The following is a 26,821-nucleotide window of genomic DNA, read 5'->3' as shown; positions in this document are numbered from 1 at the left end:
AGCAAACCGCATGCTCCTGCTCGTCAACAAAGGCCGTGCCGTGGCTCATGTCTGCACACAAACTCACTCTGAGATGCCGCAATTCACTGGTTCGTACGGCAGACTGAATGATTTCTGCGCATTATCGGTCGTGGCCGAGTCGAGCACTGGCGCGTTGCGCAAATTCACTGAGCTGCTGTCACTTGAGCTGGCCCCTTGGGATGCCTTCATTGATTTAGGGGGATGTATCGTCCTCACGTATATGTGCCATGAAAGGAAGGGGATGTTGGCGAAGATATTCCCAAATATGGGGCGAGTGCTGTTGCTGCACGGGCATCGGATGGTCGAGAGATCAAGAACGGTCAAGTATTTCTTCGATGAAGAGCCTGAAGTAATATTACATTGAGAGCTAGTGCCCTAGCCATAGATGTTAGGAAGCAGGTGCTGCAATTTGGTGTGATGCTGAGCGGAGCTACAACAGCAAGTAACATGGCAATCGTGCACGCCTCAATCTGGTCGTACGGTCTTTTGACTCAAACTTCAAAGCTTTGCGAGAATATGCTTTCCTCCGTCTCCACTTCCCAATACGATCTCCTCACTCCGATAATCAGGATTGAACGTGACCTTGTTGAGCGGATTCCTGCGATGCGCCATGTCGAATAGTTCCTCATACACCTTGCCATCAAACCTGCCCAGCGCCGAGTCGAGTAAGAAGTCCGGTATTGACCACGCATCGACCAACTTGACCGCGTGCGGCCGGAGCTGCGACATCAGCTCTAGGATAGAATCTGGCTGCGCGGCGAGACAGGAGGAATAGATGGAAGTCGTAAGAATGAATGACGTGGCTGAGTGCTCCATTGTGTAGAGCGCGAAGAGACGGAAGCAGATGCGGAGTACTTCTGGAGTTGGAATGGACAGCTGCAGCATGGAGTTGAGCGCGTTGTAGAAGTTGGTGATCAGGATCTGCTCGCTGTAAGCGCGAGACAGCGCGTGGAGTTGGATCATCATCTTCGTCCATGGCTTCTTCTGCTCGACGCGGTGTTGGTATGCGGTGTAGCTAAGCGCTGCTGCTCGCCACTGGAAGACGGAGACGATACTGGCATCATCGATCTCTCCATTTTGAGGGTCAAGATAAGACTCTGGGATCCTATGATCTTTGTTTTGTAGATAGTGCTTGAAGAGCTCGTCTGTCGGATCCTTCGAGGCGGCATCAGGGCTCTCTACGCATTGTTGCATCTTCTTAATCAGGTATGATGCCACTTGTTGGGTTATCATCCAATTGTCACCTTCTACTGTGGGCTTGGAAAGGTAGTCGGAGTTCAGGCCAATAAGACCACTGCCACCACCGAAGCCATGTCCGCCCATCGCGCGCCGGCAGATCTCGATGCCGTCAGCTGCGAGCGTAGTACATAGTGACTTCAGTCCGGAGGATGCGCTGTGAAGCTCTGCCAGAGGCCCAAAGTCACCCTTCTCGATTGTTGAGCGGGACTCGTGGTAGAGTCTGTACATATACTCTCCCGTGTAATGCAAAGCAAAGGTCGTGGCAAGTAGTGGTAGGATCCGAATCTGAACCGTGGGATAGTCGAGAACCTTCATTTCTGGCGCATCGTGCGACTTGGAATCACGGTCCGAGAATTGTCGACGAATGCTGCAATACCGCACCGCGACCGTCACGGCGCGCGCCAGCACGAGTCGCGCCTGCATGATAATCTGACCACGCACAAAAGTCAGGGATCCGTAGACTACAGCCGGATGACCGCGCCGTGTGAAGACCCCAACTTCCTCCGAAATTTCTGCGTAACGCGACAACATTGCGGATTTCGGGACGCGGTGGTGGTCAAACAGCATGTACCCGTTGTCCATCGATGCGTAGCCATACTTCGGGCCGATGTCACCTACGGCTATGCCTGACAGTGGTTGGTGAGTCTTTGCGTCACGAATTTGCAGCAGGAATGTTTGCGGGCCGTGCGAGTTGTAGGTGTTCGGGTCGTCTCTGCTCGGTAACAGCAACTGTGCAACAACGATCTGGGTGATGATTAGCTGGCGCGTTGTGCCTTGCGGTGGTACAGAGTGACGTACAGCATGTGTGGCTGTTCGCCCCATGGATCCGTTCCACCATTTGCTTGCGGTGAGGTAGGGGCTGTGGATATCAAACTCTTTCGTTCTAGGGTCCCATCTTGCTGTAGTCTCCAATCCGCGGACGTTACTGCCATGACCAAGCTCAGTCTGCGCATAGCAGCCGATGATGTCGTGGTCGAGGATCTTAGGCATCCAGTAGGCTTGCTGTTCCTCCGAGCCCTGTTCGCGGACTGTGGTAACTGGCGGTGTCAGATTGGCGCCCACGTTACACAGGCAAAATAATTTCACCAACCAAACATAGACATGTGCAAAAAGTACGGCGACATTTCGTCGGTCAGGTATTCCGCCATACTGTAATCCGCGTGACCCCAGCCTTCCCTGCGTATGATTCTTTGTATTGCTTTGGCCCTTGCCAATCCTAGGTGATATCGCTCGGGGCGTGACAGATTGAGCTCCTGACCTTTCTTGAACAGTTGCTCTCTGCTTAGAACACCGAGCACTTTCTCCTGGCGCTGCAGGAAGCCGTCACGACGCAGCAGATGCTTTGCCAGCTCATCAGCGTTTATCGCTGAGCCATCGCGTTCGGCTTGTAGAGTGGATGTTCCATCGTGAGCCGGCTTGAGGTGATCGGTAAAGTCGGACATGGCGCAAAGGTAGCTTGCGCTGCACGTAGTCGCGGTAAGCAGAACGCGACAAGGTTGTTGGTGCAAGGGCGAGCTGATCGACAAAGCACCACGGGCGCTCGCAGCAAAAGTCGTTATACTCAATCGCCAGAGGCGATTATGCAGATAAACGCCATGCTGGCTCTTACTTCAGCCGCGGCAGATGTAGGTGGAGTTGTCATCACAGCCTGTCGCTGCGACGTCGATGATGCGCGTCTGCGCTGCGGGGATGGTGTCGCGCGTTGCAAGGGCCGGCAATTCTCGGCACTTTTCAGTTGAACAAAAGCAAACACGTCATCCGACTAAGGTCCATCGAATGTGCGAAACGTTGAGGAGCAGAGATTTGCATTTGCATCGATGACTGTGATGGAGAGTTGTTGGTTGAATCAAAGAAGGAAGCAGCGGTGGCTGCTTGCGGAAGCCGAGGTAGGCGTCCGCAAAATTACAGGAATCTATCGACATCGTAAAGAAACGCCAGGATCCGACATCATCTCCTTCGAGATGGGAACCGATACCTCCCAGAAACCGACTAGCTATTTGTACAGGATATTCCCAGTGCCATGCCGTGGCGATGCAACGCCAATAAATATATCGATGCAACCCAATAAATATATCCGTTACCCAATGCTGTATGTCGCGAAATGTCATCAACAAGGACGCGCCAGGCGCCCGAAAAGGCCACAAAAGGGCCAAACATCCACAATGCCAGCAATGACACGTTGTCAAACCGCGCCTGCCGACAGCAATGATCCAGCTGCAATCTACAAGATGACAGCTTCAGACCAGCTGCATAAGCCACCGTCTTCCTCCAAGACGCGGTCCATGTCTTCTTTGGTTAGGCGGACCAGGATCTCGAATGGCGCTTCGGCAGCGTTTGCGACATGCCTCCTTCTCGGGAGGAAGATCATACCGCCATCGCCGGGACCGTAAGCTCGCCTAATGAACTCAGGGCGACCCCCGAGGGAGCTCTCCGCGAGGTCGGTGCCAGGAATGCCCCAGCAGTAGTCGGCACCAAAGTTCAGCCACGAGGTCTATAATCATCAGTATAAGAGATCGGGGACGGACATTCCTCAACGTACGATATAGCAATCGGAGCCGAACTTGAGGGCCAAAGCACATTCTGTGTCCTCGATCTCGTCAAGACCCTTGAAGAAGGCAAAGTGACGGTCGATCCAGTCGTTGTTTACACTCGCGATTGTGCCCTTGATCTTCCTGATGACGTGAAGAATAGTGGTGTCGGTTACACTGCATCGCTCGTCAGCTTGGGGGATCTACGACGAATCGGGGTAGCGCTTATTCTAGACCATGAACACCATGCAGGTATGCAGGTATGAGGTGCACGGATCGATAAACGCGGGATAGAAATACTCACCGATCCTCCGTTGTCAGATCCGAGATCTCGGCTGTGCATTTGGAGAACAACGCACAGTTGCCCGTGTAGTCGGCACCGACGGGGGGCCGCCATCTCCTGCGCAGGTCGGTAGCGATACCACAGTTAGTCTGTGCAAGGCCGTGCTCTAATAATCGGGTTCCTCTCGCGCGTGTAACATGTGTCCATACCAGAGCAGCAAGAACATTGCACAGTGTGGGGGGCGAGGATGCTGGCAAGTATGGCCGCAGACGTTCACGGTATTCGCGAATGCGGGCTGCAGGCAGAACGAATAATCGTTGCGTACATTCGGTGTCGTCAGGCAAGGTCTTCTTGTATTTGTAGCTGCCTTTGCAGTAGCAGTCGGCGGTTGGCTCTTGCGTTCCCTTGTAGGATACACGCTCGTCAAGCTTGACTCGAAGCGAAGATTGATAGTCGGCTATGCTTAGAGGCACTATTCGGGTTAGCCAGGCAATAGTCAAGTGTCAGTGCTGAATGTTACCTTGATCCAGATCCCTGGAACCATGCGTCCGTGCGACGTAAGAAACGTTCGCAGAGAACGATTCCCAGAAAGTCGAGATGCCATGAAAGTCGAGAACACTGTGGTGGACATAGATGCTCAGGACGAGTCCGCCGGGGATGAAACATGCCTGCACCCTCATCGCCGGAGCCTCGCCAAGCTCGAAGCTGCAGATGCCCTCGCCGCTGGCAGGGACAGCAGGGTAGTTCGAGAAGTCGTCTGGAAGAAACGTGGTACTCTTGAACGCGCTCGGCGGCATGCCGGCCCTTTTGAGCTCCTCGTAAGGGCGATTGAAATCGCCGATGGAGATCTGCTTGGCCGAGAATAGACCTTCTGTCGCCGCACGATTCATGACGTTGACGGGGTACTGGAGCTGGAGCCTGCCTGATCTGTTGTCGACGAGGCTGAGCATGCCGGCGAGAAAAGGAAACCTCTGAAGCGTCAGGCGTAATCCATCGTCGAGAGCCCGAATGGCAGCCTCAGCGTTATTCTGGTCAGGGAACTGCGAAACAAGCGTTAGCTAGTGTACTTGCAGCCACGTCGAGTACCTACAGGGAAGATGCATAATGTTTGAGTGTAAACTCGAACGTTGTTTTGGTCGAGGAACGACAGGTGGAACTCCCTGAAGTCATCGGCGGGTGGAGATTCTGCTTTGACGATCATGTTGATACAATTCACGGCAATGTGCTAGCGTCAGAATTGCCCGTTATTAAAAAGAAGTTTAAGGACATATCCGGGGCCTGTCGCAGTTAGTATATATACCAGAAGTGGGAACAGTCACACATACCGTGAATCTGCGGGGTCGACAATGAGACCTTGCGGTGAAGGGGCAACAAACACGCAGGAAAACCCACGAGAGCTGTCACCGCAAGGTCCCTTTGTCGAGCCTGTGTGACGGCTAGGCCGCGTTGACCGGAGACGTTTAGCACACGGCCCGATTGCGCTAACAATTATGACCATTCCACTTTCGTACAATAGTGGCGCCAGTATCGGTCTCCAAGCCGCATCCCCGTGCAAGCTTCGTCCAAACAGGGGTTCTGGGTCACACCCGGCGCCCAACGTTGAGCGCCCCGTCTTCCCCGTCCGCCTTACGATTTCACTGTTCCTGAGCCAAACGCTGCGGATGCGGGCAATGTGCTTCCGGTTGTGGGAACGTTCATGTTGCGTCTCCACCAACCTGGATGCAACGGGCAAGGGCGCGATCAGTCTCGGGTGCCCACCGAGCAACGACCTTTGCTGCAGGCTTGGGGCTGGGGACCACACTTCAAAAGCAGACAGCATCCCCCCTTAAGTCACTGTGCTAGGTATCGGGGGATAAGGCAGTGCAACAGTCCTTTGTTTGCACTTTTTTCCCTCTTGGCCAGGCTGTTAGACTCGGCGCTCGACGCCATGCAAGCGGGTGTTTTTGATTGGCAACGGGGCGACTAATGAAGGCGAAGACACCATCTCATCACCACATGTAGACGCCATGTTGCTCATCACGTCCCGAGCGCGTACTGGTCAATATTTCAGGCAGCAGGCGAGTACGTTGCGCTTCATGCCCATGCTGGGCGACGCCAGATCCCATCATCCAGGTGGTTGGAATGCGCGCACATTTAGTGATATCTGAAACCAATACAACGCATGCAGAAGTGGATTCGTGCAGACTGAAATAGTACGGCCGCCGCAAAGCGGTGAGCACTGTCGCCATGCCTGGAGAACGTGGGCCGCATTGCAAGGGAATATGCGTCATAGGTGCACGCGCATCGCGCAGACACGTCGCAAGTGGAGTTCGTGAGCTTGGGCCGATACCAAGTGCCAACTCAACGCCGGTAAGCAACAACAAAGTCGAAGATGCCCCAGATCCTGCGTACCGAATGGTGGGCGTTGAATGAGTGTTTTGGTCATGCTTGGGGTGTAGTAAGCGCCACGTAACGTGGTCATGTCTCGTGCAACTGTCGAACTCCAATGAGGTAGAGAGCAGCTTTACCGCACTTCTGCAGGTCAGGCAAATTGAGTTGATAGGGCAACTTGATTGACTGCCTTGTACGGATAATTTGCTCTGCATGCATGGCAGGCTGAAGCACACGCACAAAAGCGATGCCGTGCAAATTCCTGCTATACAAACAGTTGAACAAACAAAATTGAGACGAATCCTCCTTGCTCAGACTGCTGTCACAGTATGAGCGCCCTGAGTGGCTGCCAGATTCCTGTGCTTTGGGGAGTAAGCGGATGAGACGGGGAACAGACTGTCCGGCTGCGGCCACAATACCAGGCAGTAGGCTTGTCTCACGCACTCGGTTCGCCCCATATATCCTTCGACTGATCTTTTGAGAGACTGCAACGATGGGTCTTACGGAGAATGCGTTGTGCGGTCCCTAAATCAGACCCTGTGTCACGCGCGGTCGTTCGTTGAGGTAGCGTTGGGACTATGTAAGGGTATGTCAACCTGGTTCTACAGGCGTAGCCAGCACTGCCCAAAAATAGTATAAGTCAACGCGTACTGTGCTGTTTGTTCGTATCTTTGGCTGTTTATTCGAGAGGCAACAAGCTCAGCCTGTATCACGTCGATGATATCATGATAAGCTGCAGCTAGATCAGGCAGTGTTCATCCGCTTATCTTCAATGAGTGAGGGTCCGATGTCGCTGGCCTCCGCAATTCTGTTTACCAGCCAGTGCAGTCACAGACAGCAGTTCATCGTACGAAGTACACTGTTGCTTCATTGTGGTCGTCACAGCCTTGCAGTTGCTAGCGCCGGGTACGAGTAATGTCTGCGGGGTAGAGTTGAGAGCCCCGCGGCATGGAGAGCCTCCTTTGGAAATGCCGAAGTGTGCCAACAATTGTCACGACAATTCAGATCGACTTCGTTTTACACGTGCGTAGGCAGTCTGGAAATGCCGAATTGTGCCATCGACTGTTACGACTCGGGTCTACGCGTGTTCATGTGCTGCCTTCTATGATTACCGATCCTCGATGCTAGAAATTTGAGATGGCGCACACTTTGTAGCGTTCGGTGGCCCTGAAGACCACCTGGAAGATATCATGGAGGACCGTTCCTTCATGGTTCCACCGCATGCAGGCGGGAATGTGCTACCTAACACTGTCAGTATCTCTACGAAGGCAGTCCCAACGAAGCTGAGCCTTGTAGCCCCTCTTCAGCCGATTGCTGAGATACGCTAGCCATACACCAGCTCGCATAGCTATCGAAGATGTACGGTCCAAGCACCAGAGAACCCACATTGAGCTGCTCTCCGATGTGTTGGCGCTACGCGAGGTGGCTGTGAATGCACTAGACTCGGCGACACTGGGCGCGTTGAGCAGGAGAGAAGAGGTCTATATCGCAGTGGTGGCGGCTGGCGGCTACGAGTACACCGTTGCGATGCTCACGGTGCTCGCCCTCGGTGCAGCAGCCGTGCCAATAACACCTGCGCTTCCGTTGGACGAGGCAGCGTACTTCATTGAAAAGTCACGCTCGGCGTTGGTCCTTGTCAGCACATTGGATCTCAAGAAATGTTGTGACCTCGAAAAGAGGATTGCATCTACGAGCAACGAGCGCTTCCGGGGTGTGCCAATCGGCTCGTGCATCTATACACCCACGCTGGATTCATCGGAGATCTTGATCTCTTCAGATCGTGCACTCGAGGAGAATGCGCCTGGAGTTGTGATTTTCACAAGTGGCACCACTGGCCCGCCGAAGGGCGCTGTCATGCGGAGATCGTTCGTCTTCGACTGCGCGTTGTCCGTCGCAGACCACTACAGACTCACTGAGGATGATGTCATGCTGCACGTCCTTCCTGTGCATCATGCGACTGGCGTGGGGATCAACTTCTTCCCGTTCCTCATATCTGGGAGTCGCATCGAGTTTCGTAGTGGTGGATTCGACGAAGTATGGATGTGGGAAAGATGGAAACAAGGTGCGACCAACCCTCGGCGCCGGCTGAGCTTCTTCTCAGGTGTGCCGACCATCTACATGCGGATGCGGCGGCATTACCAACGCAGCTTGGCTAAGCTGCCATCGGAGGAGTTAGCAAAGTATATCGCTGGGGCTAGACAATTTCGTGCGTGTCTCTGCGGCACCTCAGCGTTACCTCAGCCATTGAACGACTTCTGGTCGACACTCATGCAGAAGAGGATAGTGCAGAGATACGGCGCCACTGAATTTGGTGCAGTCTTCAAGGTCCGCTTGGATGACAAGAAGGTGCCGGACGGATCTGTCGGACAAGTTGCGAGTGGGGTCGACATCAGGCTGTCAGAAGGCGATGAGGGCGAGGTGCTGGTGAAAAGTCCAGTAAGCATGCACGCGCTACATCCCGATTCTACTGACCACATTAGCACATGTTTTCCAAATATCTCCAAGACCCCGAAGCCACTGCGAAAGCTCACGACGAGGACGGATATTTCAGGACAGGGGACATTGCGCGCAGGGAAGGAACCTACTACTATATCGCGGGCCGCGCATCGCTGGACATTATCAAGTCCGGAGGGTACAAGATCTCCGCCCTGGACATTGAGCGCGAACTGCTTGGATTGCCATACGTGTCGGAAGCCATGGTGATTGGCGTCGCTGATGAAGAGTTCGGCCAACGTGTGGCGGCGTTGTTGTCGTTGCAGGAGGAGGATCTGACTGACTCGTTTCTCGAAACGTACGGCAATGCTGACCACATACTCACGATCGAGGATCTGCGCAGAGATTTGCGTGGGCGTCTGGCGGGATACAAGCTGCCGACACTGCTTCGGATTGCACCAGGCGAGCTTCCAAAGACAGCGACCGGCAAGGTTCAGAAGAAGGTTTTGGGGCCGCGATTCTTCCCTCCTGATTACGAGACTTGCGCAGAAGTGCAACAGTGGATGATACCAAGCGTCCACCTGGCGAAAATATAGATAGTGTTTCCTGCAGTAAGATCTTGCTAGCGTACTGGCTTTGACATTGACAATCTGGAGTGGGAGATGGAAGCTGGGAGGTGACACAAATTGCCAAGGTGGCTAGTGCGCGTACGTAGATGCGCGTTACAGCAACGGCAGGCACCCTTTCATCGTCCACCTCACCATGTTCAACTTTCTGTTTACAGTCCTTGCTGTACAAGTTGCATACTGCATAGTCGTCAATATGCCACCTGGTAATCTTTACTGCGTCTGTGATCCACTCTGATCACCTGTCGTGAACAATGTGACTTTTCAATGACAACAATCACATTATTAAGTGTAAAAATGTGAGGCCCCATCACGACACGCCTCCAGAAAGCAATGGTCAAAGTTGAACAGTTCCTCACTGACATATTCGCTGAGCAAAAACCGCATATCAAGACTCATGATTACGGTGTTGGAAGCAACGACTAGCCTGCACTCTCGCTGACTGACGAGATCTTGCCACTAACCTATCAGTAAGCTGCGCACATCAGTATCCTGCGCACCCCACCAAAACGCGTGCAGCTCCTCATGCAATTACTCCACAACCGCAGTGTCAAATTTAACAAGGTTTTGAATCAAACTAGATAAGATAGCTTTACACTGACGTCTATTGTGGCCTTGTTCATGGCATTTGCTACACGTTGGTGGTGCTCGCTGACGCGTCTGGGCAGCCTCAGCCTGTATCTCCTCTGCAACCACTGTATCAGCCTGTGCAGTCAGCAACTGGCCTTGGCTGGCCTGTAGAGCTCCCTCACGTGCTGTATACTGTCTACGCTGTTGACGCTTACGCTGCTGGCGTTGACTTGAGGCACGTAGCCGTGTATTCTCCTCAGCTAGGATTGTTGCTGATTGCATAGCAAATTGACAGCCCTTCACAAGCTGGCTGATAGCCAGGCCGGTAGGGCTCTGAGACTGGCGACGAAGCAGGTCACGTACAAGTTAAGCCTGCTGCTGAAGCTGAGCAGTTGTACGTAGAGTCTCAGCTGTCCAAGCTCCTGAGGCCTCAGCTACTGTCACTGGTGGAGACGGTGTTCTGACAACAGTGAGGCCTGTCAAGACACGCTCCGGACTCGAATTTTTGTGGGACACTCATGTCATTGGTCGCGTCGTCGATCCTCTTCACGCAGAGTCTATGTTTAACGGAGGATTCAGATTTCTGATATCTTCCAAGCTAGAGAGAGTCCACTCGCCGGAGGACGTTAGGTGACAACAGAAAGCAATGCGCGCAGCAAACGAGACCCTTTTCACGACCGTATGGCCAGACCTCAAAGCACCGCTCCTTAAACCAAACCAATTCCGCGATAATGTACTGTTCCTGGTCAACGGATCGGATTCGAACTTTATTGCTTCGATTCAGGCTATCCCCTGACTTAGGTCATGCACTGGTTTCAGCACGAAGAGTGGATTAGGAAGCGCAGGGAGTGGAACAATGCACAAACCTACATTCTCCCATCACTGGGCAAGACGTTCATGATCACGTATGTCAGGCGCGAAAGAGAGGCTACTACATAGGGCTAGTGGTGCTCAGCAAGCAGAGAATTGGCCATATCCTCTACATCAGCAAGCTAGGGCGAGTATCCTTGCTCGTCTAGCCTCAACACGTGCTGGACAATTACCTCCTCTTTGTTCTTTGTAAGATTTATAGTATTAGGTGTGTAGTCGCAGCATAGGGTGGCTCTAGCAAGTTAGTTACTAAGCGTGCTTTGAGAGACGTTGTAGATTGCTGCAGCGCGTTGCTAAGAGAGCGTCGCGTCTTGTTGGATAGCCTAGAGAGCAAGCTGTATGTCTGCTTCATTAGAGAGCTTTTTCATGTTGCTGCGTTGAGGCATTGTTAGTAGAGTGAAGTTTGGTGTGGTCTTGGCAAAAGTGACCGGTACACTTGGGTGACCGGCATGCTTGTGGAGTACGTTATTGCAAAGGCAATTAGAGACCTACTGTGGAAGCTGAGTGGTCTTTGATCGTTGATCAAGTGTGAAGAAAGTGATCAAGTTCCTTTTCTATCTACGGTGCTGAATGAGCAGAATATATACACCAATACTCGTCCAGCTATACCCTAATTGGAGCCCTAATCACGGCTCCAAGCTGTACCCGATTCCACTCACCATGACGTGGTTAATCTCTAGTGTCTGATCGGTCCAATGTCCAGATGCGGATCACGTGATATGCACCCTCACCTCGATCCTTGCTGCGACACCTACTAATAAGGTATATTTAACACTCTAGCAGTGCTGCAGATACTGCAAAATTAGCTAGTATAGAAGGCCTAGATAGTAAGGATAACTCTGCCTTCTCTAGTAGTATTCTAAAGTTGTTGTTATTAAGGCATGTTGTGTTAGGGTAAAAGGTGGTTGTGCTAAGAGAAAGTGGCTGGTTTGGTGATATGGCTGGCTCGGTGATAATCTACGTTAACTCTAATAGTGGAGATCGTTGATCAGCTGCAGAGAGGCACTGCAATGCTACTGCATGGGTAGACGTTATTGGCAGCCTGAGTGCTGCAGCTTGAAGCGTCAAACAAGGCTGCTTCTGAGCGCAAATTACGCAAAAGAAAGTAGATTTAGAAGGGTAGAGACCTATTAAAGGAACAGGCAGAGGATTTAATAGCCTAATGTGACGTTAGGGTGCAGGTAGAGGGGGAAACGCGTAAGAGTAGGGCCTAAACAGGTGCAGGCAAGCAGGGTAAAAGGCACTGCAAGCACTGCAGTAACACAGGGCACAACTTGCGAACGTGTGAAAAAGATGTAGTAGATGTTAGTGATTAAGAATACATACTGTTAGCCACAGTACAACGTTGTGGTGTTGAGTGATTGCGTGTAGAAGGCCCAATGGCTTCCCCTAGCTAGGCTGCTTATGTAGGTCTATTTCTCTACGACAACCTTTGACAAGCATCGACAAAATGCATGGACGGACTAGCAAGACTGCCCGACTCCTCCAAAATTTCGTTAATTATCTACCTTCATACGGCGCAGCGGATGATCTTTTGGTGCCTTATCCGCCTTGTTTGCCGCATCACGAAGAGAAAAAATCGGCGGAAAATCGGCCAAATCCCACGCCACCCTTAGGCCCTATGATCTTGTCGTCAGCGTTCCCCACAATGTCAAATAACGTCCGCAAGCATTCCGGTCGAGCTCTACTATTGGTTGTGCATGATGGAATAGCTTCAAAAGTCGGAAGGACAACCTACCGCCCTAGAGCTACCCCACCAAGAGCTGTAGAAGCAAAACGGCTACATGCCCTGAGCTGTCAAATCTTGTAATCCCTCGGCTGCCGTACTCAATTGCACCCCCTTAGTATTCTCATATCCAGGTATCCTCATATCCAGGTATCCTCATATAGAGAATCAACGCTCAAGCGCTCAAGATGTCTTGCGAGAACTGCAAAACCGGCTTCAAGTGGGACGGCCAGGCCTCTGGCAAGGAGACCACCCTCAACAACTCCAAGGCCTACGTCGCTGGCGACTCTAAGGATGCCGCGATTCTCATCCTCACCGACGTCTTTGGCTGGACCCTCCCCAATATCCGCCTGATCGCGGACCACTTCGCAAAGGAGTCCCAGGCGACTGTCTACGTCCCTGATCTGTGAGTCCCTCAAGTATAATGTAAGGGACTGCTGGCTGACAATTCGTAGCTTTGATGGCGAGGTCGTCGATCCTGACGCGATGTCCGACCCAGAGAAAGCCAAAAAGTTTGACCTCATGGCCTTCCTCGGCCGCCACAGCAAGGAGAATCGCTGGCCGCAGATTAAGGAGTACGCTCAGACGCTGAAGAAGCAGTACAAGAAGGTTGTTGCGATTGGCTACTGCTACGGCGGATGGGCATGTTTTAAGCTCGGTGCTGACCCCCAGCTTATTGACGCCATCTCAATGGCCCATCCCTCGCTCGTGGACAAGGCCGAGATCGATGCCACTAAGGTTCCTGTCCAGATCCTTGCGCCTGAGAACGACCTTGCATTTACCGCAGAGCTCAAAAAGTACGCGCTTGAGAAGCTGCCTCAGCTCAACATTCCTTGGGAGTACGTCCACTTCCCTGTTGTGCAGCACGGCTTTGCTGCGCGCGGTGACCGCAACGATGCTACACAGAAGGCTGCGCTCGAGAAGGCGAAGAGGGACGCCGTTGGATTCTTCCAAGAGTACCTGCACTAGAACGTTAGTACATAATGTCTAGCATCTAATTCATGATCTGATGATATCGTTTTCGGATGATGTATATCGACATGCGAAGCGTCTTCCTTATCAACGTGGGAGACCACGCTATGTAAATTAGCGCGCAAACAACGCGTCTCACAGCGTTACCTCAGTCGTTCAGCGACTGACTCCCGGATACCGATGTTTACTTACTTTTCAACGAAATAGGGTTTGTCACCTGTAAGCGCTGCGCCCTGAACATTGATTTACACGATCTGCCCAACGAACTCACACTTGCAATCTTCGAAGCGCTATACGACACTAGCTCCCGGAACGAATACAGCAATGCACTCTACGCGTGTAAGGCCTGGAACGAGCTAGGGGCGCCGCTTTCGCGGACGTATGTTGCGATCAACAATGGCAATATGGTTCGGTTTCCACAATCCTCGGCCACTTCCGCGAGCAGATATTGCGCCTCGTCCACAGCCTGTCGATCCTCTTGTTTCCTATAATGGGTGGGTAATTTGGTACAGGGATTTTTTGCGCACCTCGGGTGCCCTCTGGGACCTCTTGATACTGACTCTTCTGCAAGCACTGACTCGGACTCACACCTGTCAAGCTGCGTCCAGCCACTACCAGCTTCGTTTTCTCTGACGTCGGATCCCTCGAATCCAGGCTTAACTCACCTGTTTGCTGTCGCAAGATACCTTGCCACACGTGTCTACAACAGAAAGAGCGAACTGATGACATTTTCATTCAGGCTGGCACCTGAACTCGCACCGCCACTGGCCCCAGAGCTGTGGCCCTTCCCCGATCTGAATACTTCTTCCCGATCAGTGTAGCAGCTGAACAAATCGATGCGCTTGGAGCATAATGCGTTCGAGTCGAATTCACAACACATGGTTTCGACGGTCCCGACAGCCCAAAGGACGAGCTTTTGTCTCACGCTTTGGCAAGACTAATCTCGCGCCTTGCACACTTGCGACTTGAGGTAGGCAACATATGGTCTTTCTTGCTCAATCAAATCCTGGCAGGACAAGTGCAATCTGAGTTGCAATGCTTGAGCCTCGACAGCTGCAATATTGTGGTCACAAGTGAGCGACCTGCTGATGCCGAATTCTCGTCTGCGGAATTTGCTATCAAGGACTCCAGTTCATTATCGAGAAGTCACGACATCTGAAGGTTACACTGGCTGCGAATGCAGAATGTTGTTGCCCGAGGATTGCTGCGAGCTTATGAGGAGGGTCGATTTCCGAACATTACCACGTTGCATCTTCTCAACATAGCTTCAGAGCCAGCGGAGCTCGACTTTGATGGAGAACGCTCGAACCGGCTAGACATCATAAGACTTTGCATGTACACGGTTCCATTTGTCGTCATGCACCCTGAGACAACATGCGGCTACGTGACAGAAGGGCCATGGAAAGGCAGATTACTAGACGTTTGGGGGTACAAATCGACCGCATCCGGAGAGCTCAAATTCGCGGATACCAATTAGGTAGAGCTCATGCATGAGATCTCCTGGGTCACAAGCACGGCCGGTATTCGCATCCCGAGGCAAAAGTACCCCGGCGGGCTGCAGAGGCATATGATCCAGTGGGAGGATACAGCCATGCCAGGTGTCTCGTGTGAGGCCTATCGGAACATCAGCAAGGCGGCTTGCGGAGACGAATTGGCAGACGACTTCAACTTTGAGGTCACCCTTCACATCGGGGACGGCCACTTCCAGGAGCCTTGTGTCTCCGAAGGCCTCCTGGAGTGGCACGACTGATCGAGCTGGAACACGTTTTTCGCACGAGAGCATTTGCGCTACAATACGATATTCATACAGAGAAGCTCAGTAGCAAGTAGAAATTGACACCATTGGCCCGCAACGAGACGCCTTTCCTATCTCGGTACGTAACCCGCCTTTGCCTATCCACATCGCCTCACAGTCCTCCACACTGTCGTATTGCATGCAACGAACCAGAGGCTACCAGGGCTAGACCCTACACCTGCCAGAGACGGCTATGACGGTTGAATTGCCCCACCGCTGGTCTGCCCGACCCGCGTGGCGCCGAACCTCAAGGCGGGTTCCTGCAGTGTGCGCTCGAAAGCGATGTTGTCACATGCCTGCGCGCATCTGCGAGCCGGACTGACCGGAAACTATAACAGTGCAGTCTTGTGCTGCTTCACGCCTAACAGCGATCGAGCGTTTCGAGGACCAACATGTTCGGAGGCATGCCGCCCGACGATAACCACTATAAAGACCACCATAATGTACATCCCAAAGTCCACACACAGTTACAAAGTATTGCTCGGTTTTAGCACGTTACAAGATGCGTCTTACCGCTACACTCGTTGCCGGGCTCCTAGCTGATGTCAGCTCAGCCCGAGCCGTCGAGCAGCGCGCAACTGCTAACAAGCCAGTGTAAGTGGAATCTGGGCTATTGCGAATCAATCCTTATTTCCACAGGTTCGCGCATTATATGATTGGCGAGATCACAAACGCGCATACTCGTCAGGACATCATCGATGCGAAGGCGCTTGGATTCGATGCGTTCGCCATGAACTTTGGTAAGCCTCCTCCTGTCCCTCCATGAACGTTGCTGACGCCTCGCAGACCAGTTCGCATACTGGTCGAACAACACTGTGGATCGTCTCTTCAACAATGCCGACGAACTGGGCTTCGGCCTCTTCTTCTCTTTCGATCATGCAGCCAAGCACCTCACAGACCCGGGTCAGTACGCAGACTACCTCAAAAGCTACATCACGAGGAAGTCCTATTTCAAATTCAACAACAAGCCAGTCGTTTCCACCTTCGGAGGCGAGGACGTGTATACGTGGTCAGCGTTCAAGAAGACTGTAGGCGATGTACTTGTCATCCCTGGGTACTACCAGATCGACCCTAGTACCACGTTTACCGCGCACCAAAACATCGATGGGGTCTTCAACTGGAACTCTTGGCCCCAGACTAGCGCTGGAAAAGTTGTGGTGTCTACGAACGACGACAAGATCTTCCAGTCCAAAGCTAAGGCTGCGTCGAAGCTCTTCATGATGGGCATCTCGCCTATCCAGTTCAAGCACCTCGACAGCGGCAACAACTGGTACCGTCGTGGAGAGGACAACCTTGAATACCGATTCGGTCAAGCATTGGACTTGCAGCCGGACATGCTCCAGTTCCAGACCTGGAACGATGCTGGCGAAAGCCACTATATGGGGAATCTCTGGGACGAGCCGATGACAACTTCCACCGCTATCCAAGCTCAGGTGAAAGATCGTGACCACAAAGGCTACTGGCAGATACTTCCAGCGTTCATTCAAGCGTGGAAGCGCGGAGACAAGACAACCGCGAACATGGTGCCCACAAACGGCAAGCCCATCCAGGGTGCGTTCTGGCATCACACGCTTACTTTGGGCGCCAACTGTGGCTCTGACCCCCTCGGCAAGTCCGCTGACATTCAGAAGGCTGCCGAGGACGCCGTCAGTGGGATTGTCCTTGTGGCAAAGGGCAAGACGAACCTCGTCGCTGTAGTCAACGTTGGCACAAAGGAGCTCGGCAAGCAGACTCTGGTTGAGGGCTACAATAAGGTCAAATTTACTGGCTTGACACCTGGAAAAGTACAGCTTGAGGTTTGGGACGGAAGCACCATGATTGGTGGAGGCTACGGAAAGCTCGAGGTAAGATGTCGTTATTTTTCTTGCCAATGCTAACACAATGCAGGTCACGAACTCGGCTTCATTTTGCAACTACAACTTCCAGGTTGTTGGTCTGCCTAGCTAGATTCAGGTGTTGTGGACGGTATGGTACGCAGATGCTAACACAGATTCGGTCCGTCCACCTAAGCGAAGTCGCACGAGAGTGTTCCTTGATCTGCGGCCGGGGATCCACCCGCCATGATATCGAGGTGGCCTGACCGAAGGGTATGAGTAGACGACCTCGCTCTCATCACATACACAAAATTATCATGCCAACAGAACTCGAGTACGAGATCGATGTCCCTTTTCGCGATGCCAATTATGAGCCACTCGGCGATGCCCTGTTTAGATTGACGCTGAGTGAAGAGAACAAAGCTGAGATCTTCGAGTATGGGCTCTCAAGGCTCAGTCAAAGTCAGCAAGAAGCCTCCAAGATATTTCAGAATCTTGCCAGATGGGATCCGACTACGAGATTGATGTTTGCTTCACGTTCTTCTTCTACTGTTCTCAACACGCCGTTCCGTCTCGTCTTTCCCAACGCTGATTTGAGCTCTTTCGACGAGACCGGATTGTACGTCCGCCAGTACATGGTAGTATCATACTGTTGGCACTCGAAAGACTTCTTTCCCGATGGCTACGAGAGACATGGCGATTGGCCTATAAGCAAGCCATTTGTGGACGCCATCATCGGCGAGAAAAATCATGCTCGAGTTGGCATTTGGATGGATCAGCTATGCATCAACCAGGAATCGCCGATCGACAAACAGAAGTCAGTCGCAGCCATGGATGTCATCTATCGATCTTGTCTGCGCCTTTTGGTTCTCCTTGAGGACGTGTACCTGGACGAGACAGAGGTCAAGCTGTTTGAAAAGTACGATCTTTGCAAGGTGACCAAGTATAATCGAGCGTGGACACCTCCAGTCGAGGATCAAGCGCCGCTTAATGGATTGCTCGCCAAGATCGTTGCTGCTCGATGGTGGCAACGAGCTTGGTGCTTACACGAGTTCAGTGTCAATGAACCATGGAGCGACAAAAGACAGTGCAACGAGATTCATAACGCCACCTTCATTATGAATGGGCCACTGGGGTCGATAGTAAGGGTTAAATGGTGGACGCTATTTCATGTCGCGGGCATGGCTCCCAACTTAGCGACGGACTGCCCGGGCATGGAGATCTTTATGCCCGTTGACAATTACAAAGACCGCGAACCTGGTTGGAGAAGCAGTCTCATAGCGAGACACAATCACGCCAGCAGGAAAGGGTGCTTGCTCTTGGCGGACAAGATCAGCATCATGATCAACATGTGTGGAATTGGCTTCGCTTATCAAGGACCAGCGTTAGGGAGCACCGATGAAGTGCTATACATCAGCACCCTGCTCGCCCTTGCAGCAGGAGAGACGTACCCGCTTACTCTGTTCGACAACAGAATACCTGCAAGGCTGCTCGAGACTACATCATGGTTGCAGCGGCGCCTTACAGACGACCTGCAACACGAGCTGTTTGTCTCTCGATTCAGACCCAGAAGTATGAGCGGCATCCATCGCATTTCCATGCAATACATCGAACTAGACATGGTCTTTCTTCCGGCTCCCGCCCGATGGACCAAAGCGGCAGACACAGACATCAGCATCACCTACAGAATCTTCCCTGAAACGATTCCTACCACACGCTCTGCAACACACAGACCATTGCAAGCGTCTTTTGAAACAGTGAGCCACCCATATGAGATACTCGATGAGCTGAGACGCAACTTCCTGGCCGGCTGCATCAAAAACGGTTACTCCTTCACCGCTCGACTCTGGGCGCAGCTCGAGAGGGATGTCGTAGGACCGAACTATAATCAAGGCCTATACAAAGACTTGTCGTCAAATCCAGTGCTACTCCCAGCCGCGCAAAGGCTCATCGCACAGCTCCTGCCAGTCTCGACATTACTGGGTGTTTTGTCTCCTCCCAGTTTTGCAGTCAAGGATGCGCAACTCTTTCTCACCTGGCTGACCGACCCACGATCAGTGTATTACATTGGCACCGAAACTAACTGTATCCAATGCTCAATTGATGGGGAAGTAGCCTTCAGTTCGAGCGCAATGTTCAATGAGAACTTCAAATCCGGTTCGGTCGAGGAGCTGCGAGCTGCCGTTCCAACTGACCTGCTAGACGAGGGCTGTATGCCTATCAGGATATGGCTCCTATGCCCGGGAGAATCTGAGGATGGCACAGAGAGGTGGAGGCTCGTGGGAAAGACCTTGTTGCTGGGTGACTCGGATCTGAGGAAGGAGGCTAACGAGAGCAAGGGAAGGGAGGACGCCGTAGTGGAAATAAGGAGGGTCGTTGTCGGTGGTTGAGATGTCATAAAGATTCTCTTCAACTTTGCTGATCCGTGGTGCATCGTGAGTGGTGCGGACATTGCTCGCCTTCCCGTGAAAGGTGAAGTGGCTGGGGAACCCCGGCCAAAAGCGCCCCGCAACCTGGTCAGTCCAGAACGTGCGTTGCCGAACCGCAAGCTTGACTCCCGGCATCAACCGCGGTATCTACGTTCCACATTCATTGCACATGACATCGATGTCACCTCGACCAGTTGCACTGGTGCGCAGATGGCCCCGCCAAACAAGCAGCCACAGCGAGCACGCCGAACGATCAAAGCGTGCGTGATCTGCCACAAGAAGAAAGTTCGCTGCGACATCGATGAAGTCCCAGGAGGCCGATGCACGCATTGTACTCGAGACGACTACCAATGCATGCCTCGAGAAAGGAAGAGGAAGAGGTTCACCTTCAGTCCATCTCCACCTGCAAGCCTCAGCAGAACGAAGACGCAAGACGGCGAGTCTCTAGTTTCCGAAAGCGCGCGGGAAGATTTCGTCAATCAAACAGCAAGTAGAGGTCTGAGCGAAGGAAACCAATCCTCCTTTCTTCCATGTAACGCAGCGGTGTCACAAGAGCAGGACCTGAAGTCCGAGGTCGATCTTGGCAGCAGATTGTCCAGCACCGCCAGTCTGCAGGAGCCTCCACCTTTGGAACGTCGGCTTGATCAATCGCTCACCTCACCCTACGGAGGCATTGCATCGAGCATGCCCGGGTCCAGCAATCGGCCTAGGAATAGCGTCAGTTATCTCGGACGCCTGGAATACCTTCGTGGCGACCTTCCTGTCGACGATGACTCCGAGCTGCCAAGCAAGGTGCCCCACCGGCTGTCCACCACAGATATCGAGATCTTGCGGATCCAGCAAGTGACCGAATTGCCGCCTAGATCTGTGCGTGAAAGCTTGTTGGATGCCTTCTGGACGCGGTGCTACCCATGGACCCCAGTCGTCGAGCGCAGCTGGATCGACGAACGCAGTCCAGGCACGACGTCCCTCTTACTTCAACACGCAATCTTCCTGGCTGGTAGCAGAGTCAGCGCTCCAGTCCCTAACTATCCCTCGGAAGACTTCTACAAAAAGGCAAGGTTGTTGTTCTGGATGGGCGCCGAGGACGACCCCATCATCAACATCGCGTCGGCGTGTTTGCTCCAGTGGTGGAACCCCGAGGGGCCTGAGCGGGTGTCTCTGGATACCAGCAGTTTCTGGGTGCGCGTCTGCGTCGGGCTTGCGTATCAGGTCGGACTGCACCGAGAGCCGAACGGGAAGCCAGATGCTGGTCTGCGCAAACGGATATGGTGGTCACTAGTGACTCGCGACTGCCTGATCAACGCAGGACACGGACGGCCTCGTGCAATTGATCTGAAGCTCGCTGATGTGTCGCCGATCTCTGCACTAGACTTCGATGGTGTAGCAGCATCCGCAGATCTGTTTGCGGCATATGTGGGCATCTCGTGTATTCTAGGTATGACGACTCACCAATTCGAAGGTGCTCGATGCTGACAGTGATCGAGGTGACCTCACGCAGAGCTATTTACGCAAGCAAGGGCTACAGGAGCAGAAGAAGTCGCTCGAGGACAGACTCTTCAGATGGCTCAAGACACTGCCAGACCACCTGCAGCTGTGCAGAACAACGGAAGGACGGCCCCTGAAGCCGTATAGCTTCGAAGCCCGCCAGGTTCATGCGCAGTATTTCACAGTACTAGTCATCCTCAACCGGCCGCTTGAATCCAAGCTGGCGCCATCGACAGCCTCGCTCCTAGCATCGTCGTACATCGCGGGTATCTTCGAAGACTTCATGGCTCGCGATGAGATTCGCTACCTCGGGCCCATCTTCACCTTCTACTGCCTTACTGCCGGCATGGCACAGCTGTCGTGCTTTAGGTATTCTGAATGCGTCGGTCTGGGCGAACAAAATCTCAACATCATGGCGCGGGCATTGGAGGAATTGAGTAGAAGATGGCCTACCGCAATCGGCAGCATGAAGCATCTGTAGGTGTCGATCATCCGAGACGATAGCAGTCACTAACTGGGCCTCAGCATGGATCTCCGCGAAAAAGCAACACAGCGCCCACACCTCGGCCGTTTTCCAGACATCAGCCTCCCCGCCACCACAGCCCAGTTCTTCTCAGACTTCGGCCACGACCTGTGCAGCATGTGGCATTACGTTCGCCCACGTCTGCCCCAGGCTGCAAACTTCGCGCCGCGAGAGCTCGAAATGGCTGGCATCTTGCAGGGCTTGCGCACGCCCAACAATCACCACCTCGACCTCAATGTCGCCGCCGATGTCACCGCTGCACAACATTTGCTGAACAAGCAGCTCACGACAGAGACATCTCTGGAGCCAAGCCTGTTGCAGCCACAGGAATGGTTTGGTCCGTACGCCATGGGCAATTGGCTGATGACCGACTGGGACCAGGGCGGCCTGGGCTGGTGAAGTCTTGCAATGAATGCCTCCTGAGCACAGTCTCACGAGTCGACAACATATTACTCGAACGAGTCAATCAACAACGAGTTACTAAGTTACCGAAAGTCGCCGCTTGGGATGCAGCTACCCCACATCTCCGCATTTCGCGTGCCGAGGCCCACCTCGGAGGATCGCAGTCAGCCCCACGTCGACAGCATGCCAAAGCTGTGCAGTGGCGCTGACGATTCATGATGCTGAACGCGGGTAGCACTGCAATCACGACGACCATCGATCAACACCCACAACCGCAATAATGGCGCTGGGCCCGTACACGAACATGCGCGTGGACCGCCACGACCGCGTCTTCGTCATCACCATGCAGAAAGCGCCAGAGAACCGTCTGAACGTCGCGCTCGCGCAGGAGATGATCCGCGCGCTGCGCGACATTGAGCGAGAACTCGGTCCAGACGCGGACGGGTGCGTCATCACGCGCGGAAACGACGCAAAGTACTGGTGCACGGGGCTAGATCTTGACGAGAGCGAGACAAACCCGCACGCCAACAGCGACGGCTTCTTCCCGGTGCGAAGTGTCCGACAGAGCGTTGGGAAGCACGACTGATAACAAGCGCAGCTGCTCGCGACCCTGCTCGACTATCCGTTCCCCACCATCGCGCTGCTGACGGGGCACACGTTCGGCGGCGCCTGCCCCCTCGCCCTCGCACATGACTACCGCATCATGAACGCGCAGCGGGGGTTCTTCAGCATGCCGCCGGTCAATCTGGGGCTGCACTTCCCCGGGATCGGGGCGCTGCCGCGGCTGAAGCTGCGCCCGCAGATCGCAAGCAAGATGCTGCTGGAGGCGCACCGGTGGACGGGCGCGGAGGCGCTAAGCGACGGCATCGTGGACGCAATCGCCCCGCCAGCGGAGATGCTGGACGTTGCGCTCGCAAAGGCGCGCGACATACAGGGCAGGGCCAGGATGGGTGTGTACAGTGTGCTGCGGAACGAGCTGTGGGGCGCGGCCGCGGAGCAGATCAGGCGGATATGTTATGTGCATGGGCAGAGAACGACGGCGCCTGCGAAGGCGAAGATTTAGCGTGCAGGGGAGAGGAGCTCGTGTTTGTCGCTAGCCAAGACATGCCCTCTGTTCGAATACCTCCCAGCTCTCTTTCCATCAAGCCCATCTGTCGTCGACATGTTTCCCTTTTTGCGTCTCGACAGGCTATGCGTTTTCAGATAGCGGTAGGGTGTCGTTGCATCACGCCCTCCCTTGATACCGACTACCCCCCAGCACCGCACAGGCACCTCCCAACCACGCGCGGCACCACAGCAACGAGCGTCGCACCCACCGCAGCCGCACTCCAGACGCCAGTAAGCCACTCGAACGGGTAATCCATCAAGTCAATCTGAGCCTGAGGCGACCAGTTGCAGCGTGTGCAGCAAGCCGGCGAGGCTGCCTTTGAAAAGGCGAGATGGAAATGCGAAGACGGCGCAATTGCAACGATGCTCTAAATAGTAAATATGAGGCCCATGCACAGCGAAGTGGCTATGCAGAATCTAGTTGCAGCTACTCACAATGGCCGCCAAGAAGCAGTACCTCTACTATATTGGCAAGCAGCAGTTGTTGCTATCATATCAAAAGATCAACAGAGAAAGAGTAAGTAATGCAATCGTTTTGTAATCAGAAGATAGGAGTGCGATTCTCGTGCTGGGCTATCTGTGTACCTCCAGCACTCACGTGCTCACCCTCTCAAAGCGCATCCCATCATTCAAATCGCAGTGCTCCAGCTTCCACTTGTCCTTGAAGTAGTACTCCCTCGGCGCCCAGGGGCCCGAGTTGCCGCACTTGGGCATGCGACTCGTGCTCGCCTTGACGTAGGTACTGTTCAGCGGGCTGAGGCTCTGGGGGTTCTCCTTCTCCGCGTCGGTGATGGTGGGGATCGCAGACGTGTAGCCGTTCTCGTTCATGTGCTTGATCACACGCGTGAATAGGCGACACGCACTGTCTGACCCTAGCGTCCACGAGGCGTTCCAGTAGCCGAAGATGTGCCCGAGGTTCGGCAGGTTGGACAGCATGGCGAAGCGCCACATGTACTCGCTGGGGACGTCGACCTTCTTGCCGTCGACGGCGAGGTCGATGCCGCCGAGGAAGCGCAGGTTGAGGCCGGTGGCGGTGATGATGATGTCGGCGTCCAGCTTGTCGCCGCTGTTGAGCACGATGCCGTCGCTGACGACCTCCTTGATGGTGTCGGTGACGATGCTGGCGCGCTCGTCGTGCAGGCACTTAAAGAAGTCGCCATCAGGACACACGCACAGGCGCTGCTCCCACGGGTTGTAGCCAGGCTTGAAGTGCGGGTCGATGGGAAAGTCGGCGGGCAGCTGCTTCTTGGCGGCGCCACGGATGACGCTGGCCGCGGCGCTGGGGAAGTAGATGCAGAAGTAGTACAGCAGAATGGGCACGAGGGTGAATTGGAAGCGCTTCCACCGCAGCACTGCCCACTGTGGCAGCACCCGCTGCCACCACGGCAGCGTCGAGCCGTTGCCCGGCTGCGACAGCGACAAAATGTAGCTCGGGCTGCGCTGCAGCTGGGTCACGTGGCCGACGCCGCCCTCGACCAACGCAGGCATGAGGGTGATGGCCGTGGCACCGCTGCCGATGATGACGACCTTCTTGCCCCGGTAGTCCAGGTCTTCCGGCCAGAACTGTGGATGCACCGTCTGGCCCTCGAAGTTCTCCACCAAGCCCGGGATGCGCGCGTGCATGGGCGTGTCGTAGCTGTAGAAGCCGGCGCCCAGAATCATCCACTTCGCCCAGTACACGACGCGCTTCTTCTCGTCCCCGCGGCCGACGTCGACGTCGACCTGCCACCGCTGCTGCTCGGAGCTCCAGTTGGCACTCGCGACCTTCGAGTGGTATCGGATGCGCTTCTCGAGGTCAAACTTCTGTACCGTGTCCTGCAGGTACGTGAGGATGCTGTCGCCCGTCGCGATCGGGTTGCGCGCCTTCCACGGGTTGAACTTGTACCCCAGCGTGTGCAGGTCCGAGTCGGAGCGCACGCCGGGGTACCTGAACTGCGACCACGTGCCGCCGAGCTCGTGGCGGCCTTCGAGGATGGCGTACGACGAGGAGGGCAGCTCCGTTTGCACGCGGTAGGCAGCATTGACCCCGCTGATACCCGCGCCGATGATGAGCACGTCGAGCCGCGTCTCATTGTCGTCGTAGCCTGCCGTGCGTTTGGCCGAGTGGGCGTGTCCGTTCATGCTGGGCGTGGCGTGTGACCCCTTCCGTCTTGCCAATGCTGACTGCAGGCAACGCAGGTACCGGTTCGCAATTGGGATTGATCTTGGTGTTGCTCGGCTGGGTTGGCAGATACCCACGTATGAAGATGAGCTCGTGCAGTGGGACAATCAAGGATACTATTGCATCAAGGCCGACGCCGGGGCGCACAGCTACATATATCGCCCACTCCTCGATACACTCTCGCCATCGTCCGCCGGGAGCTGTCTCGTCCGCAGCCAAGGACTCCGAGACCGACTGCAATTGGCCGGTTGAGTGCCCGTCGTCGAGTCGACATGTTTGCTGTTCTCGTCATTGCTCCATTTGTCTGCCCTTTGTGCCGAGGTAAGCGCTGAAACAGGCAAGGTGGCGCTGCGTTGGCCGCAATCGGCCTGGCGTCAACACCATAATTGACCGAGACCACGCGCATGGACGTGTGCCCGCAGATACGTTCGGATATAAGAGCCATGTACCTGTCTGTCTGGGTACATGTGGATGGAGTCACCGAGGCTCCCTCCCTGTGAGAGACTCTCGGACGCCGAGCGATTGCGCAAGCTCCAGGGCGACGGCATCTCTTGAGGGTGTATGAATACATCACTTTCTGTCACCAAGGCAGCACCGTCTCGACGACGCAACAAGTCATACCGCTTTTGTAGTGTACGGTAGTCCACACCCTACTCAGTTGCGGTTCAGGGACTCGCTGAACCGTGGTTGGGGCCAACTGGAGCTCTTGTTTCCCACCAGAAAAAGATTTCTAAGAAACGTAAAGCATGTAACCACAACTACAGTGCCGTGATCTAATCCTAATTCTGCACTCAAGCATCGCGCAGTTGAGAAAATGTCGCCGCTTAACCCCAGCTGCGAGGAGACTGCTCTATGCAACAAAGTGAGTAACTTACACTTGCAATTACGATCGACAACGCCGCAGGCTTAGGAAAGCCTTTGCCGGAAAGCTCGCGATCGAAAACACGGCTTCGTGGCTTTCGTGACGTGCTACGAGCCTCCAATCGTTGTGAACGCCAGTAGCAGGCTCTCCAAAGAAAAGAGAGCCACACGCTGAACGAACAGCGCCACGCCAGCCTTCCACACCAACGACAAGAGCGCCCAACTAACACCCCCAGCCACCAACAAGCCAACACGCTCCTCCGCCTCCCCGCCGAACTCCGCATCATAATCTACAAACACGTCCTGGACACAGCAACCTACACCCCTTGCCACTCAACATACCACTTCATTCCTTCCAACACAGCGCTGCTCCAGACCTGCGCGCAAATCAGAAACGAAGCCCTGCCTTACCGTGACACCTGGACGCACCTAACCTGGCGCCTGCCCGTGACGCTAGAGCACTGGGCGCGTATCAAGCAGCACGTGAAAGTGGTCGTGGTCAGCACGCTGCGCTTCGACGCCCGCGAGTGCCTTGTGAACCTCGTGCACATTGCGAACTGCGGCTCGCACCAGCCCGACGGGGAGGTGTTTAGAGGTGTTTGA

The 26,821-nt window shown here is 54.2% G+C and overlaps 9 protein-coding genes across 9 annotated transcripts; 6 read left to right on the top strand and 3 right to left on the bottom strand.

Annotated features, from left to right (window-relative positions):
- Positions 1-519: 519 nt before the first annotated feature.
- On the bottom strand, positions 520-2,702 carry M421DRAFT_4986 (acyl-CoA oxidase; the record flags this gene model as incomplete). The annotated part of the gene is made up of 3 exons (XM_033594787.1): positions 520-2,004; positions 2,059-2,297; positions 2,351-2,702. 3 exons carry the CDS (start codon positions 2,700-2,702, stop codon positions 520-522), a joined length of 2,076 nt encoding a protein of 691 aa, XP_033448762.1.
- A 986-nt stretch (positions 2,703-3,688) lies between these two features.
- On the bottom strand, positions 3,689-5,481 carry M421DRAFT_420399 (uncharacterized protein). The gene is made up of 5 exons (XM_033592468.1): positions 5,397-5,481; positions 5,162-5,349; positions 4,592-5,111; positions 3,800-4,543; positions 3,689-3,751 (listed from the first exon to the last, which is right to left on the bottom strand). Exons 2-4 carry the CDS (start codon positions 5,270-5,272, stop codon positions 4,089-4,091), a joined length of 1,086 nt encoding a protein of 361 aa, XP_033448761.1. The 5' UTR covers positions 5,273-5,349; positions 5,397-5,481; the 3' UTR covers positions 3,689-3,751; positions 3,800-4,088.
- Positions 5,482-7,411: 1,930 nt separating this feature from the next.
- Positions 7,412-9,701, top strand: M421DRAFT_420397 (acetyl-CoA synthetase-like protein). The gene is made up of 3 exons (XM_033592467.1): positions 7,412-7,691; positions 7,738-8,877; positions 8,922-9,701. The coding sequence occupies exons 1-3, from the start codon at positions 7,632-7,634 to the stop codon at positions 9,468-9,470; spliced, it is 1,749 nt and encodes a 582-aa protein (XP_033448760.1). The 5' UTR covers positions 7,412-7,631; the 3' UTR covers positions 9,471-9,701.
- Positions 9,702-12,854: 3,153 nt separating this feature from the next.
- On the top strand, positions 12,855-13,635 carry M421DRAFT_62481 (alpha/beta-hydrolase; the record flags this gene model as incomplete). Its single annotated transcript, XM_033595972.1, has 2 exons — positions 12,855-13,072; positions 13,122-13,635. 2 exons carry the CDS (start codon positions 12,855-12,857, stop codon positions 13,633-13,635), a joined length of 732 nt encoding a protein of 243 aa, XP_033448759.1.
- Positions 13,636-15,593: 1,958 nt separating this feature from the next.
- Positions 15,594-17,416, top strand: M421DRAFT_147977 (glycoside hydrolase family 71 protein). The gene is made up of 3 exons (XM_033587553.1): positions 15,594-16,027; positions 16,073-16,173; positions 16,220-17,416. Exons 1-3 carry the CDS (start codon positions 15,936-15,938, stop codon positions 17,308-17,310), a joined length of 1,284 nt encoding a protein of 427 aa, XP_033448758.1. The 5' UTR covers positions 15,594-15,935; the 3' UTR covers positions 17,311-17,416.
- A 148-nt stretch (positions 17,417-17,564) lies between these two features.
- M421DRAFT_62740 (uncharacterized protein) lies at positions 17,565-19,637 on the top strand (the record flags this gene model as incomplete). The annotated part of the gene is made up of 1 exon (XM_033595995.1): positions 17,565-19,637. One exon carries the CDS (start codon positions 17,565-17,567, stop codon positions 19,635-19,637), a length of 2,073 nt encoding a protein of 690 aa, XP_033448757.1.
- Positions 19,638-19,886: 249 nt separating this feature from the next.
- On the top strand, positions 19,887-22,086 carry M421DRAFT_62407 (uncharacterized protein; the record flags this gene model as incomplete). Its single annotated transcript, XM_033595964.1, has 3 exons — positions 19,887-21,114; positions 21,164-21,641; positions 21,690-22,086. The coding sequence occupies 3 exons, from the start codon at positions 19,887-19,889 to the stop codon at positions 22,084-22,086; spliced, it is 2,103 nt and encodes a 700-aa protein (XP_033448756.1).
- A 283-nt stretch (positions 22,087-22,369) lies between these two features.
- M421DRAFT_62241 (ClpP/crotonase) lies at positions 22,370-23,152 on the top strand (the record flags this gene model as incomplete). The annotated part of the gene is made up of 2 exons (XM_033595952.1): positions 22,370-22,636; positions 22,688-23,152. 2 exons carry the CDS (start codon positions 22,370-22,372, stop codon positions 23,150-23,152), a joined length of 732 nt encoding a protein of 243 aa, XP_033448755.1.
- A 599-nt stretch (positions 23,153-23,751) lies between these two features.
- On the bottom strand, positions 23,752-25,610 carry M421DRAFT_420393 (FAD/NAD(P)-binding domain-containing protein). Its single transcript, XM_033592466.1, has one exon. It carries the CDS (start codon positions 25,315-25,317, stop codon positions 23,791-23,793), a length of 1,527 nt encoding a protein of 508 aa, XP_033448754.1. The 5' UTR covers positions 25,318-25,610; the 3' UTR covers positions 23,752-23,790.
- Between the last annotated feature and the right edge of the window lie 1,211 nt (positions 25,611-26,821).

The sequence above is a fragment of the Didymella exigua genome (genome assembly GCF_010094145.1).
Source record: "Didymella exigua CBS 183.55 unplaced genomic scaffold M421scaffold_13, whole genome shotgun sequence".
NCBI classification, from domain to species: domain Eukaryota; kingdom Fungi; phylum Ascomycota; class Dothideomycetes; order Pleosporales; family Didymellaceae; genus Didymella; species Didymella exigua.
The sequence above is the reverse complement of the archived record's forward strand: the minus strand, read 5'-3'. Positions and strand labels throughout refer to the sequence as shown.